Source organism: Centruroides vittatus, unplaced genomic scaffold (assembly GCF_030686945.1).
Source record: "Centruroides vittatus isolate TY-2023 unplaced genomic scaffold, ASM3068694v2 contig_575, whole genome shotgun sequence".
In the NCBI taxonomy this organism is placed as follows: domain Eukaryota; kingdom Metazoa; phylum Arthropoda; class Arachnida; order Scorpiones; family Buthidae; genus Centruroides; species Centruroides vittatus.
This window is the reverse complement of record NW_027122344.1, coordinates 750,427-767,065: the sequence shown is the minus strand read 5'-3', so window position 1 is coordinate 767,065 and position 16,639 is coordinate 750,427. Positions and strand designations below refer to the sequence as shown.

The following is a 16,639-nucleotide window of genomic DNA, read 5'->3' as shown; positions in this document are numbered from 1 at the left end:
GTTTACTTATTTGATTATATATGTATATGCTTATAATTAACATCCCAAAGCTCAATACTTTAGTATTGGGTAAGTGGGAGTTCTGGGTTCGAGTCCTACTCCAAGCCGATTCTAAATTATTTATTAAATTTAATAAGAGATAGCACCTAACAACTATGTCTAATACTAAATTAATTTGTTTAGCATAATTATAAGCATAATAAACTTCAAATAAATATAATTGGTGTTGAAACTTCTTGGAACTAAATGTTTCACAAGTTATTTTCACATTACTGATGATACCCAAATTCCAAAATAAAATATTTAATTAAGCATTTTTATGTGTTACTAGTGTTGGACCAAATATTCAGCATCATTCAGTATTCAGCCTAATATTAAACATGCATATTCAGTATTTGGATCAAATGCTTTATTCAGCCAAATAGTTTGGTTTTTAGAATCTCGTTTTACTTTGGGGAATGAGAGAGAAAAGGAAGAAAAAAATAAAACACAAAATAGAATAAAAATAACAATGTTTTTAAATGCTATAACAAACATAACTATTAATAAATAGTATTTGCTCAAGACCATTTATTAAAATCACAATTCCAGAGTGATAAATTGTAAACATTTAATGCTTCTACATTCATAGGAAGTAAGCAATTTTGTTGGTTATTATAAATATTTCTAGCTTTGCTGAACATACTATACATTCACTAAATAACTTTTTGTGGGGCTGCCAAAAAGTGACAGACCTCAATGGCAAGATTTAATTTTTCATTTTTAAAAGAATTATTATTTTTTATTCAATAATAAAGACATTTCCCTCCATCTTATTCTAAGGCAGACATGGTCAACATACAGTCCGCAGGCCAGACCCGGCCTGCTTAATGATTTTTTGCAGGCTACGATTAATCTTTCAATATTAGCTATTTAACTTCCAATAATTAGTTGAATGGATTTGCGATACTTCTTTATTTTTAAAGAAAATTCCATTCTAGAGATTTACAACTTTTGTACTCGTCTGTGTGATAGTGCCAGAATAAATATTAAAAAAAAAAAATAAATATATTTATCATAAAATAATGTATTTTAAATTTATATTAGACAGTAGTTTAAGATATACAGGTGATATTCAATTTAACTTAGTATTATATTTTTAGCAAAGCACACAAATTACTAATATATTTAAACATTTATTTACTTAAATGAATTGTTTTTGTATTTAACATTTTTTAATTTTAATATTTCATTTGGCCCGTGAAAAAGCTTTCTTTCCAATTCAGCCCAGGGGCAAATACTGTTGGCCATGGCTGTTCTAAGGCCTAAAGTCTAGGCATTCTGTTTCAAGCAGTTTCAAATAAATCAGCTGCTATTTGACCAAATATTTAGTATTCATTAGTCAGTATTTGGTATTCAGCCAAAAACCCCTATTCTTTCTGTCCCTACTTGTTACATTCAAGCTTCTTCAGAATGTAGAGAAAGAACAAGGAATTCAATTGCACAGAAGTTTTTAAATTTCAAATCCAAAAAATATTAGATTTATATTTAATATTTTATAGATTTGGACTGTAGGCCCTTTAACATTTAATTATAATGGTTTCCACTGAGAACAGGGTGACTGGATTAGGAGATGTATGTATTATTTTTATACCATTCCAATCTTGCCAATGCAGTACTTAACCTCTCCACTTTTATATCTGTTTTGTGTTCATTGACATGCTTAGACAGAGATCTAACATGGCACCAATGTAAACTACAATATCATGACATCATTTGCAGAGAGGTAGGCTATACACATCAGACTTTTCTATTGCTGTCCATGTATTTATCATTAGAAAAGAGTTTTTGTAGTGGCAGGGATTGAGAAATAGGTAATTTTAACTGATGGGAATGTAACATTCTAGCTAAACGATATGTGAAAAGGCCCATAAATGAAGAGATACTGGTGTAAACCTAGTTTGCAATTGCAATGGGAGGAATTTAGTTTGTAATTTTATTATTTACATAATAAAATTTGAAAACAGTAAAGCCACTATTAATAACAACACCCTTGACGCTACACAGCTGTTGTAGATAAATGGTGTAGAACAATACCAGTAACTTCTTCATATGCGTGAGGTAATAGCTCCATTGACAAGATTAAGTTTCTGAAGGTTTTACATCAGATTGGAAGTGTAAAAATAATATATACATTTTCCAATCCTTGGTGGAAACTGTTTTAATGAAATGTCATAAAGCTTGCGGGGTCATCAGCCCAAATTTTGAAATCATTTATGTTAATTTATTTCTCCATATTAATTTGTATATTTATTTATTTACTTACTTTTTTAATGTCAACCATTATAGGACTGAATATGCATCTATGTGTAAATCTAGTAATTTTTAGGTTTAAAATTTTAAAAATTTGTAGTCAATCAAATTCCATTGTTTTCTCTGTACATTCTGAAGAAGCTCAAATGTAACAAGCAAAAATGCTTAAGTAAATATTTTATTTTCAAATTTGGGTATCATCAGTAATGTGAAAATAATTTATGAATTTCATATATGAAATGATAAACTAATAGAATAATAATAGAAATGAAAATAATTACAATTGGAGCCATTTTGTAGTTTCTAAACTAGTTTTAAAGTTATATACATCAATAATGATGTAATAAGATAGCAAAATGTTATTTTAATTGTGAAAAATATCAGTGTAACACAATAGTATGAAACAGTAAATGTTTAAAATTGTTTCTTTAATATTATGGATACGGGAGTGGTTTTTTTAACAAGATTTCAAATGATGCAATCTGGATATATTTGAATTCAAAAAATTGTAAGAACTATTTTAAATTAAATAGCAACTGAAGAGGGAACAAAAATATACATTGTTCCAAAATGCATTTGTAACAATAAACTAAACAAATAAAGTCTTTGTCATTGAAAATCTTTGGACATTTGAGAATTTCAATATAGCACTTCTAATTTGTAAGGTTTACAGAGAAGAGAAAAAAAGAATTTCATCATCTCTCATCCACATCTCTTAAAAATATCATTTTTTTTAATACCAAATAAAACTTTAAAACCATTTTGCATTTGGAATCTGTTTTATGTGCAACACCCTGCATTATATAATATGTAGTAATGGTTCATGCATTTTCACTTATCAGAAATATAACTTTGTATAAAATTATAATTATCTTTGATTTAAAAACAAAATATATTTATTATTATTACATTTAATGTTTAAAGATGAATTTCTAATATATATCATAAAATTGAAACAAACCCAGTATCTTCCATCAAAGCTAATGTAATTCTTGAATATACTGGATTTTGAGTATGTGTTCCAGTCATAGCTTCATTCTATAATATAAAATAATAAATAGTAGCAAAGTTTTATTTTTAAGTATTCAAAATAATTATACAAAGTACTTCAAAAAGTCGCTTTTCCCAGTGAGTAAGTACAGTTCCGTCACCACCTTGATCCTCCAATTCAGCTCCTTCAAGAAATGAACAATTAAACTGTCTTCTAACTTCTTCCTAAAAATTAAAAAAATAACAACAAAAAATTAAACCATTTTACTAATTAATGCAAATACATATATTATCTAACTTTAATGAGAACTGCTTTAATTTTCATGAATTATTCTGGGCATTTTGGAGAATTTAGATAAATATATCTGAATGTGAAAATAGTCTATTTTTTAAATTAAGATACAAAATTATGGCTTATTTCATATGTAATTGTAAGAATTTTCTTTTTATAATATTTAAAAATGGAGAGAGTAATAAATATTATTTTTGAAGATGCAAAAACAGGAAGTTCTATTTAACACTGTATTCTATCTAACTCTCATCTTTACATAAAATACTAAAGAAGTGAAGAATATAATTTTATCAATCAATATCTGTTTGGATTTTTAATGTTAATTTTGAGAAATAAATTAAGTAAGGTTTCCCAATCAAATTTTTATATAAAACAAATTTTTCATTAAAAATCAAATAGGTTTTAAATTTACTTTTTTATTTTTATTACGTTCTTTAATTTTTCCCCCGATACGATAAAATTAAATTTATCAATGTGAGTTTAAAAAATATTAAATCTTTATAAATCTATCATAACAATAAGATATGTGATAAGGATATTTATGAATTCATTCAAAATTATTTAAATATTTAATGCAAAAAAATTTATGCCTTTATTTTGAGATATACAGTAGTAACCACTGAACTTAGACCAGGCCACAGTTAACATGACATCCAATAAATAGGTTTTAAAAAAAAACTAGCTTTGATTCATTGCATGAATGTTTTACATAATTTAAAACAAATATACAGTAATTAATCTTTAGTTTTGCTAAATATCAACTTGATATCTTGCAAGTTTAACAAAATTGAGCCAGTCAAACTTGAGTCACAGGCATCAAAAAACATAGACTGCTGCATCACCCATGTCAATGAACATAGAGCAGCTGATAATTTACATTTAAATAATGTTACAATTGCAGTATTTCTGAAACAATTGATTATTTTAGCCTCACTTTAGCCTTCAGTAATTCTGAATGATATAAGGTGCTTTTTTTAGTTTTATTTACGAACCTTTGCATTTTGTCTACAATAACCAGTGGAAAAGCTGTTTCAGAAGATTTAAGGAATGCTATCATTGCTAAGCAAAGTTGTGGTATGTCTGAGAGAGCTATTAGAAAAGAGCTAATGCTAAGCAAGATAACAGTGCACCAGATTATTGTTTATTACACTAACCATAGCCATGTTATACCTAACAAAGCTGCTGGACATCAGCAAAAAACTGTTTCAACAACATACAAGAGACTGCAAAAAATGCATTTCCAGTTCTATGTAGCATGTGAAAAACCTTTTCTAACAGCACATCAAAAGAAGAAACAAGTACAGTGGGCCAAAAAACATCTTTCCTGGTCTCAACAAAAGTGACATGAAATTCTGGGGTCTAATGAATCAAAATTTGAATTATCAGCAACAGACAAAAGCAAATGTCATTCGATCTGACAATGAAGCTAATGATCCAGCATTGTTAAACCGCTCAGTGAAGTTTCTTGCCAGTGTCATGGTTTGGGGGTGTGAGTGCCAGTGGTATGGGTCAGTTGACATTTATTGATGTAACACTTGCTTCAGAGCAATACATTAACATTCTAACCTTCTACAACAGCATTTTCCATAGCAAAGCTATATCTAAATAGAACCTGCATTTTCCAGCAGGATGGGGCCACATGTCATACAATCAGAAAAACAAAACAGTGGCTTGCAGAAAAGAACATAGAAGTTCTTGGCCATCCAACAGCCCAGATCTTTCACCAATTGAGAATGTATGGAACATTATGAAGAGATGTCTGTGAAAAATGCCCTCAGACAGTTGAAGGACTAAAAGCTTTCGTCCTAACTATCTGACATTCCATAATGGCAGATAAATGTGAACACCTAGTCAACAGCATACCGAAACATATGGAAGGTGTTTTGGCCACAAAGGTTATGCAACAAAATATTAAACATGCAGTGGTCTATGTTTTTGATGCCTGTGACTCAAGTTTGACTGGCTCAATTTTGTTAAACTTGTAAGATATCAAGTTGATATTTAGCAAAAATGAAGATTAATTACTGTATATTTGTTCTAAATTATGTAAAAACATTCATGTAATGAATCAGAGCTAGCTTTTTTAAACCTATTTATTGGATGACATGTTAACTGTGGCCTGGTCTAAGTTCAGTGGTGACTACTGTATTAATATATACTGTAGTTTCTCTTACATTCTCTAATAATTCAACAAAACCTAATAACAATGAAGGGTATACTATTATAAATTATTCATATTTAGTTAATTGCATATATTTTAAGATATTAGAGAATATTACTTAAATATCCAATGACATAACTTTTTACTTCAAAAATGAGTAAAAATTATTGCATCATCATAACGCCAGGCTGCAATTTTTAACCATATTTTTAATTTATTTAATTTAAAATATATGCTCTCAATCTCAAATTTGTAGTGTCTTACCCCTGTGCATCACACTGTGAAAGGTGAGAAATGCGTTACAATGAGACAAGGCAAATACCAGTCAAATCATGTTTTTATTTAATCAAAATAAGGGAACAGATATCAGTCTGCCTGTTAGAGAACAAAAATGTATATGCACTAATTCCCAGCTCTCACTTGATCTTCCCGTGACAATTAATTATTATACAGTTCTGCTTAAAACTAAGATGATCATAATTCAATTTAAACCTAATACTATTACTACTTTCAACTAGACAGAGAAGGAAGAATGAAGGATGGTTGGATAGTGTACCAGTAGCTTAGATTGGGGGTCCTGATAACAGGATAATATGGACTATAGTTGCCTTGTGGACAGTGAATGTTCAATCTGTTCACATCCGGTATAGTAATAACCAGTTATCATTAAATATTGCCGAGGAAGGTTCCTTGAGCTTGTACAGACGGGCTCACTCACTTAGTTCAAAGTCACTGTTTGCATGTGGTCTACACTGACCATCTACCTCTTCTTATCTTTCTAGGCCTGAATCCTGGTCACTTCTCACTCAGTCTCCCTCACTTGACCTCCTCTCTCGTCAGTGGCAACTCCAAAAGTGACTCTCCTTAACTCCCATTTTTTCCAGATTGCCCTCGGGCAGGACCCTTTCTTTTCCCTTTTGTATACTGTAAGGCAACCAGATGCTTTTGGTGGGACAGTCCCGACTTTTAACAATTTATCCCACATCCCACGGTGTTTTAAAAAGTCCCGAGTTTTGGAAAGATTAAGTTTTTGTCAATTGTGTCACAAAGTTATGTCTTATGCTTAAGATTCGTAAAGATAATTTTGTATCACACATATAGCAAGGTGTGCGTGGGCAACGGAAATAAAAAATGCTGTGCTGACCCTTTGTGTTTGTAGCAAAGACTGACAGAAAATGGTTTGGGGTGTGCAGCTGCAGCAACAGAGCAATGTGTGCTCACAGACTGTTTAAACGAGCTCGTTGCATGTTACATGGTGCAGAATATAAAAATTGTGGAATATGCGCTGTCCTTACCAGGAACTAATGCTGTGATTGAATGCGTTTCTTCTATCATAAATAAAGTGTGGACATCTGGTAAATCACAATTAAGTGTTGAGACATTGAAAGCCATATTGTGTGTAAAATATAATTTAACAAATTCTTGCAAAAAATTTCATGACATTTTAAATGAGGACAGCAATATACTAAAAAAAATTCACTCAAATGAGAAATATGCAAAAGAATAAAGACATTTTAAAGATTTATAATACTATATATATTTATTGTGTTTGTAAATTTTACATACATTGAAATTTAAAAAAATATAATACCATACAATTTTTGTGTTCTTTTATAACAAAATTTTGTTGATCTAGAACAATTTTTTTCAACAAGACAACCACTCTCCCCGTCAATTTTGTCCCTCTTTACCAATGGTAAAATCTGGTCACCTTAGTATACAGGCCAATCAGGACCCATGAACAGTAAGGCTCCTGTCATGTGACAGGAAAGGGTTGAAGACGGAAGAAGAATTACAAGCAATAAGAAAGGAGTTCCTATTCTATATAAAATTATATACAAAAAAAAACATGGCAGACAGCCACAATACTTTTCCTGATAACAAGAGTCATGCCAGTCATCAATTTAACTCACATGACTTCTAGTCTCTACTGGAAGTTTGTATTTAGTTAATCGGGCCTCCTGTCACTAATCTTTCCATATCTGGTCTTGACTTTCATCGAACACCATTCTTGAGATTAAAGGACAGACATGCAAATAACAGTGGGAATTTATAGGTCTACAATTTTTTCAAACTGCAGCCCAATAATTAAGCTAATTTTTATAGATTAATTTAGAAAAACTTATCATATTTTTATATAAAATAAATTTGTTGGATTAGTTTAGATCTTTTAATACAATAAAAAAAAAATCCAGCAACATTTAAAACTGCATGTGTTGTGCCATCTGTTATGATATTTTATTTAAAAAACTTTTTATATTTTTAATTATTATAAAATGGCAAAAAACTTAATTTTGAAGGTAGGGATAAGTTTTATAAAAAAATTTTAAATGCTAATAATGAGTAAAATCATCATTAAGTCCAATCCTAGTCAAGATATGATATATAACTGCTCTATCTCCCCACCCCATTGACCTTTAACCACCAAAGTTTAATCATCAATCCTTCTAATACACAACCTCCCTGCAAAATTTCGCAAATTTTTGTTTGAAGCTTAATAAAAAACTCTTATGATTTTTGTCAGAGTGAACAAAATTGTACCACTCACCCATGCCACATCTATATATATGAGGATCATTCAAAAAGAAATGAGCCGGAGGCTGGAATGTTAAAACTGATGACAGAATTGTAATATCGTTGTGTGTGTAAGAATGTGGTTCCGACAACAGCATGGAAGATCACAGCCCGCTGCTAGAAGGTCATGGGTGCATACCACGTTGACTACAAAGCTAGCAGAAGCACTCATCAATCGTCCACTGCAGTCAATCATGTTTACAACACAACTGACCACAGTGGACAATTGACTCAGTGGTCCTGGGTAACGACTCCATCAACCAGCTGGACAATGTCATCGATAATGCAGTGTAGTGTTCCCGACCGTGCATCATCAGCTAACAACACCCGCCCTTCCCTGAAGCGCTTGTGCCACGCCTTGACCCTTGCAAGGGAAATGTAGTGTTCACTGTACACTTGTGACATTCTTTGATGAATGTCCGTTCCCCCTACTCCTTCTGCTGTCAGAAAATGAACAACACCTCTTTGCTCTTCTTTTGACACCTCCATTTCACTGTTTCACTGTTTACAACACGACTGACTGAGGTGGATGATTGACACATGCTTCTGCTAGCTTTGTAGTCACGTGGTATGCACCCGTGACCCTCTAGCGGTGGGATGTGATCTTCCATGCTGTTGTCGGAACCACACATTCTTACGCACGCAACAATATTACAATTCTGTCATCGGTTTTCACATTCCAGCCTCCAGCTCGTTTCTTTTTGAATGATCCTCATACATAAAAAAAACCTAATTTTTTTGCATTTCTCAAAGTTTCAGGATTCTGAGTCCAAAAATGTAAAAATACTGAGGGATCATCTTTTGACTGATTGCCATACTTTCCTTCTGTTATATAACAGAGCAAAGAAAGTAAAAATGCAAATATTATCTATCCTGAAAGTTTTTATATTTATGCATTTAATTTGTTTGATGGAAATATTTTGATAGTTCAATTATTGAAATATGAAAGTGCATATAAATTTTACTGTTCATTAAGATAAAACTAAAATCTAATTTTTATAGAAATGCATGTAATAAATATATAGTTTATGCTACAAATGAATTTAATTTGTAAGATTTAAAGTTTTGCAAATTGAAACACTTGCAAAACTTGTTTTAATGTGAAAATATTATATATAAAATAATGTAAGATTTTACCAATTACTTACAACAACTCTTGGTGTAACAATCATATGTACAGTTTTTTTTATTGTAGTTCCACGGACTTTCCATTTTCTTTCCACTTTTCTTATAACTCTTTCACTCCATTGATGTGCCTGAACACTAATGATAATCAGAATATTAGATTATAAATTTTTTACTTTTATTCATGAATTCTATAAAACTATAAAAAAAATTTAATAATTTAAATCTTTGTTATTACATAATAAATAATTTTATTTAGTCACAGGACTTTCTTCAAATGAGAGAAGGTCATGCTGATCTTTTAGAAACTGTGTTCAAATGGAAGCACTTGTAAAACTGTGTTGTCCTTCCTAAAGATTGAACAATTAGAAGTTTTTGTTTGGTGTGTTCTCATTTTTGTCTGCATTTTACAATTATAACCAACTAGCAAATGAGCCTGGCATTGCTCAGGCAAATGATTTGGATGATTTGGTATATATTGTACATTTGGAAATTGTTATTACTATCAAAAACAAAAAATTGCATGTAAAATAATACAGTACAAGCCATTCTTCGGGTTAAGCCTTAATCCTCTCCCTCTCCCCCTGCAGGGGAGAATTTCAAAAAATCCCTTCTTAGCGTGCATTCTCATGACATACCCTAACTGTGTAACTAATTTGAAACAATGAAGTACATACTTAAAATATTGTTTAGAAAGACATACTTCTACATTAGGTTTGATTCTTTTCTTACTTTCTGTAACTATTATAGTCAAGTAAGTAAGTGAACTTTGTTCATCATATTATGGAATATATAAAATACTATTGCAATCAACTGGTGTACATATAAAAACATACCTAAAAAATTAATTGAATGTATATTATTTATGTTTGAAGAATAAGAAAAAAGTTCTCTGGACTATTCTTCAAAAATATACACTTGCAATTTTATGGCTGTCACTTTTCAATATAACTCCCTCTTAAATTGAGATATTTATCATAATTCAGGCTCTGCAAAAAATAGTTTTGAGTCTCTTTAGTGTCAAAAAGCTATTTGAGAAATAAGTGAGCAATGACTGAACAGATTGGCATTGGCAGACATTCACAAGGATGTAAAAATTAAGTTAGAAAATAGATTTATAACATTTTCAAAGACTAGAAATTGAAAAATGGAAATGGAAGACTGGCCCAATGAGTAAAGGTACTTATTAATTATCCAAATATTTTTAATTTTTTAGGTAGTTCCTTTGGATACTTCTGGATTCACCACTTTGAAGTCAGGATTATCCTTTAAATCATGAAAAAGATAGTAATCACTAAACACCAGATCAAAGCAATATGCCAGATGTTCTAAGACTTCCTTCTAAAATTTAGTCATACAGAAGAAAAATAACTTATGTAAGCAATCTAAAGCCTCTTTATTTAATGATAGTGTTGCATACCAATACAAGGTTTTGATCCAAAAATACAGTAACTATTTCTTGTCAACAGAATTGACAACTTTGAATTTCTTCAAACACAAGATCCAAAATGTTTCAACTTCATTCTTGTTTTTTTTTGTAAAATGTGACTTCCATATGCATCTTGTCAGGCATGCTTGATGTTGTGATGCTTCTCTCACAATAATCCTACCAACTCATCCAATCCTGAAATATGTACAACTTTGCCTTATTTTACCAACCCAAACATTATTCCTGTAAACCTTAACCAACTGATGATGAATTCATCATTAGTGGTTAAGGTTTGTCATTGCATTCAAAATATAAATTTCTGCAAGAAACTTGTTTGGAACACTGTTTCTGTTAAGCTGCCATTTCTAACTGATGATTGTCATGTTAAAAATACAAAGTATGAGTGATGATCTTCAATATAATGTCAAATATCATTATTTTAACAGATTTTAAACTAATGTTACATGCCCTTATATAATGGAAATGATTATTATATATTTATGAAATATATATGATTTTAACATAATGCAAAATATCTTTTAAGACTCCTACTTCTAAAATGATACTTCTAATTATGAGTGATAAAATTTTTTGATCTTCACAGGTACCAGCCAAAAACTTTATTAACATTAAAGTACATAATTTTATAAGCTGGAAATTCAAGGTTGGAAAGAATTTCTTTTGCCCCTGGACAGATATTTAAGTGGCCACCCTGTGTATATATTATATTTGTGTCTTTGATATGCAAAGGATTTTCTAGGTTTTCTAAAGATGTTTTGGTGACTTTAGACAGCATTGAAGAAATTTATAATTTCAAGATAAAATTGGTGTACAATCATATCCATCAGTTATCCTCACAAAATTATGGTACATAAATTCAAATTACAAAATATTAAAATATTTTTTTTCATTAATAAAATGTTAAATAACAGACAAATTAAACACATTTTTAAAAAGATGATTAATATATTCTATTATAAATTTCATTTACATGCTTTGTCTTAATCATTTTACTTACGCTTTATTGATATATGGTTTTCCGTTAGGTCCACGTTTAGTCAAAGGTTTGCCATTCCGATCATGAAAATAAGCATATAAACTAACTGAAAAGCCCTACATATGATGAAAATATACATACATATATAAAAAAGATGAAAAATTTTAATTTTTTCATTTTCTTCATTAATTTATTTAAAAATATAAAAAGCAATCTACATAAATATCAATTCAAAATCTAATACAAACCAAAGCATGAAGTATTTCATGTTTTACTGTTGATAAAAGTGTTTCTAAATCCTGGGGTTTTGTAGACAGAGAATTAGGACAAAGATTTGCATGTCCAGCAATTGGCCTGAATAAAATAATCATATAATTAATTATTTAAAAAAAAAATTCAAATGTTAAAAATTACACAAGCACTTTGAAAAAATTGCAATTAAATAAATTTACCTGTCTAATGCAGCCTCTTGCTGACAATGTGCAGCATATGCTACAGTTTGACCTTTCTGACATCTTTCAGTTTGCATGGCAGACACATAGAACACAAAATCTGCATCTATAACACCTGGCACTCTTGGATCTCCTAAAGTTTTGCAAAAATGACCACCAGAGCTGCAAACTCTACAAGGCTGTAATAATTTTAATATTTTAGCATAATAAGAAAATTAAAATATGAGTGAAAACTAAGTTTATGTAATTATTATTTTCTATTTCCATAGTAAAAGTATCTATTATTTTTGAAAAAATATTCAATAAAGAATTTGCACATCCACAAATACTGATCCTGCTGCTGGACCAGTAATGAAAATTACTATTGAAGAGATTAAAACAGCTATAAGAAGATGAAAAATGGAAAAGCAACAGAGCCTAACGATATACCATCGAAAGTACGGAAATTACTTGGACAACAAGATGCTAAAATTCTTACTATACTTTTCAACAAGGCCATCAAATAAGGATGCCCACTTGTGACTTGACTAACTAGCATCACCATACCTATTTGGAAAAAAGAGGGATATGTCAATGAATAGATAAACTACTGCTCAATATGTCTACTTTGTCATACAATGAAGATCTTTGACTGTATCCCTGACAGCCACCTATTCACAATTTTCAAAATCACTCCAAATCAATGCAGATTTGTTAAAGAACTCAGCACAGTTAATGTCATTCATGCTGTCTGAATATTTAATAGAAAAACAGAAAAAAGAATAAGCACATTCATATTTGACTTTTCTGAATCTGGAAAAAACATTCAACAAAGTACCACATGAGCTCGTGTGTGAGGTCACCGATCCGCACGTAACAGCAGGATGTCTGAGCAGTGCTGATTCATGTGGGAATGTTGACACATTTACAATCAATTAACCTGGTTTATTGTACAAAGATGCTTACAACAATGCACGGATTCCATCTCCTGGCCCTCCTAGAAGTCGACGGCCCCGTGGCACTGTCAGTCGGCGATCAGCAGTTGGAGCAAAGGATAATGATTCCAAAGTAGAGATGATGACATCAAAAATTCCCTTTTATTTTTCTTCCCTGAAGGATATTTACAATAGTAAAGATAGGTTGAGAAGCTCTCCATTTCCTTCAAATTCTAGTTCTTATAACTTTTTTTGGGTCCAGATTGACCACTTCAATTGGTTGTTTCTACTTATCTCCAATTTCCAATTGGTCATCATTTGTTACAAAATGTAACGAGATTGGAACCTAGATTGCAGAATGAGTCAAAATTGTCTGTCAATTCGATCCCAATCAAAGATGGTTGATCTTAGAACTTGCATTCTTCTATTGTTATAATATGCAAAGTACACTTTTTCTAACAATTTCCTTTAAATGTGTCCTTTTATGGGCATGAAATTTCTGCCCTTCCTTTCTTAGCAGTTTTATAAAAAAAAGATTTTTTTTTTATATACAGAAAAACAGACTTTATTTATTTGTGTGGTTCTGGTCCATTTCTGGAGCCTCACATTGTGTACTCAGAGTGCTTTTCATATGTATCTGAAGCCTATGTAAAATGGACTCTGCTTTTATATCACACCACCAGTGTGATGACATGCCCAGCTGGAACTTTACACCTTTTCCAATAACTGTGGGGGTGCATAAGGAATTGGCATAGTCACAATTACTGTTTATTCTGTGCATGGATACTGTGTCAGCAGATTTAAAAACACCCCACCCATGGACAATATGCTATGCAGATGATGATTTCGTTGCAGATCAGAATCAAAAGAACCTTGAAAACCAAGGACAAGGCTGGAAAGATCACCTGAGCAAAAATGGCTTGCAATTAAACATCCAGAAAATTGAATATTTAAAATGTGGTGCACAGACAAATGAAAAAATCCTAGTAGACTGCCAAGAAATTATAAAAACAATGAAATTCAAATACTTAGACTTCCTTATCTCACCAGACAGTGAAATAACACCCGTGGCTGTACATCATAATTTTAAGTTAGAATATTCTAGTTTGTAGCTTTTGTCCTCACTTCTTGTCTTTTTCCGTTTCTAGAATCTTCTCTTGTCCTCATTTCCACTTCACTTGGTTGATGATCGATGTTCTGAACTGTCCTGTACGGAGAGAAAATGCCTAAGGGCCTAACGGGGGAGAAATATGGTTTTCAGACTGGGAAGGATAGCAAGGAAGTTAAGAATTTTTTGAAGGCTTCATGCAACAAGAATCCTGAGACTTTGTTCTTCTTCAACAATTAACTAGTCTCCTTTGATCCCCATAAAAAGATACGTTAACCTCCCCAAAAGGATGAACAAGGAATCACTGAGAATCATCAAAAGTAATCATCTCGATAAAAAAGGAATCAATCGAGTATGGGTACCCCTTTCTTTTCCCTTTCCTTTGTCTATTTTAATTTTCCATTTCATCTCTATAGTTATAAGTTAGTAAAAATTCCTAATAGTTTTTAAAAAAGCATTTTTTCATATATTGTATTTAAGAAAATACAATTATTGTGAGTTTAGAAAATATTTCCATGAAGCTATTACAGCAGTCATACAATTTGTTACAGATTTTGATATAAAAAAAAGAAGCTATCAAAAATGGATAAAGAAGAAATGAAAGATAAATATAGAATGATAATTGCAATTTTTTCATGAAGAAAACTTTTAAGAACATTGAATTGAAGATGTGAAAATAGTAATATAGTAACTATCTACTCTATTTTTGATCACTTAAGAAATGATAATAGTAACATACTAAAAAATAAAATATCAATATTTACAAAAAAAAATACCAAAAGAATTATATTATTTAGCAAATATAGCAAACTCACTAGAATGAAGTGTACAAAAACAATGAAAAAAAAAGGTGAGACAACAACATTCAATAAAAAGCACACACCTGTTTATCAGAATATGTATCAAAATAATTTTTATGAAATATAAAGGAGATGATAATAAATATGAAGTTAGGAAAACAGAATCTATGTCTGAGTTATGGAGATTTTAACATTTTTGTTGTAATTTTTTTTAAAGTTAAAGCTTTTTCATAATTAAAAATTTAAAATGTTTATTTATTTTTATTTAAAAATATTTGAATGAGTATACATTTCCTAATTGGAATTTAAACATAAACCAAAGTTAACTTTCATAATGAATCAGTTAAGATGTGAAAAATTAATTTTATAAGTATAAAAACTAAAATAAACAATTTTGTTTAAGATCCATAAAAATGAAGATTCTAAAAAAATTAAAATCACATCAATAGAAATGAAGCTTAAAAACAATACAAAACAAAGTTCATCCAAGCTTCTTAAAATAGATAGGTTATCATTATTTATTTCTCAAGATTTTAATTTAGCATTAAAAATGATCTACATATATCTAAAAATAATTATAACACACAAAATATTTCTCACTGTTAAAATTTAAATCATATAAAAACTAGAAATACCTCTAAATGTTCTTCTGGGACAACAACTTCTCCACAAGTAGTGACATTTTCACAACGATCTATGCAGTGTTGTTGTTGTAGACTTTTATCAGGAACAAAAACTTTATTATTGGGACATTTCCTTCAATATAAAAAAATATAAATATTAATAATGATAGATTTGTTTCTAAGTTTTTAAAACAAAATGAACTGTTTAAGCATCTCAATTATAATATAATACGATATAATAAAATTAAGTTTATTAGAAAGCCTTAATAACTCATCACATTTCTTTTCTAAATTAATAAAAAGTGCATAATTATTAATTAACAAATAAACTTAAAGAAAGTAATTTCAATTTTCATTAAAATGAAATTGCTTTCTGTAAGTTTATTATTTAATTAATAACTACTAATGTTGGAGAAAGCTATAAACTTTACTAAAAATAAATAAATAAATATATGTATAAATTAAATTTTTATAATTGAAAAAGTTATTTTATCAACATATTAAAATTATACAAACATTAAATATTATATAATTAAAAACTACAAGTGTAATTTAGAACCAAAATTAATATTAGAATTGTTGGGGGAGGTATTTCTTGTTTATGGTATTACCTTTGAAAAGTTGTTATTAATTATAAGTCATTGTATATCTGTGATAATTAAACAAATAATTTAAAAATTAAAGCTATTTTCAATTTGTTCTATATTAGTCCAAATTTTTTATTTAATATTCATATTGAAATGAATTGAAAACTGCTTAAAATATATAATTTAATTGTAATGAAATGTGAAATATTTTAATCAAATTTCCAATTTCTTGGTAATTATGCAATACTGAAAAATGAAATTATTAAATCAGATTATTGTTTTTTATAAAAAGCTT

The 16,639-nt window shown here is 29.8% G+C and overlaps 1 protein-coding gene across 1 annotated transcript in view; it reads right to left on the bottom strand.

Annotated features, from left to right (window-relative positions):
- The window catches only part of Invadolysin (leishmanolysin-like peptidase, invadolysin), an 85,544-nt gene that overhangs the window by 11,628 nt on the left and 57,277 nt on the right, over positions 1-16,639 (bottom strand). Inside the window, exons 5-11 of the mRNA XM_067274942.1 lie at positions 15,770-15,890; positions 12,313-12,491; positions 12,109-12,214; positions 11,882-11,976; positions 9,458-9,572; positions 3,400-3,507; positions 3,254-3,330 (exon numbers count right to left, since the gene is read on the bottom strand). Of these exons, the coding sequence (XP_067131043.1) occupies positions 3,254-3,330; positions 3,400-3,507; positions 9,458-9,572; positions 11,882-11,976; positions 12,109-12,214; positions 12,313-12,491; positions 15,770-15,890 (801 nt within the window). The remainder of the gene's footprint in view (positions 1-3,253; positions 3,331-3,399; positions 3,508-9,457; positions 9,573-11,881; positions 11,977-12,108; positions 12,215-12,312; positions 12,492-15,769; positions 15,891-16,639) is intronic.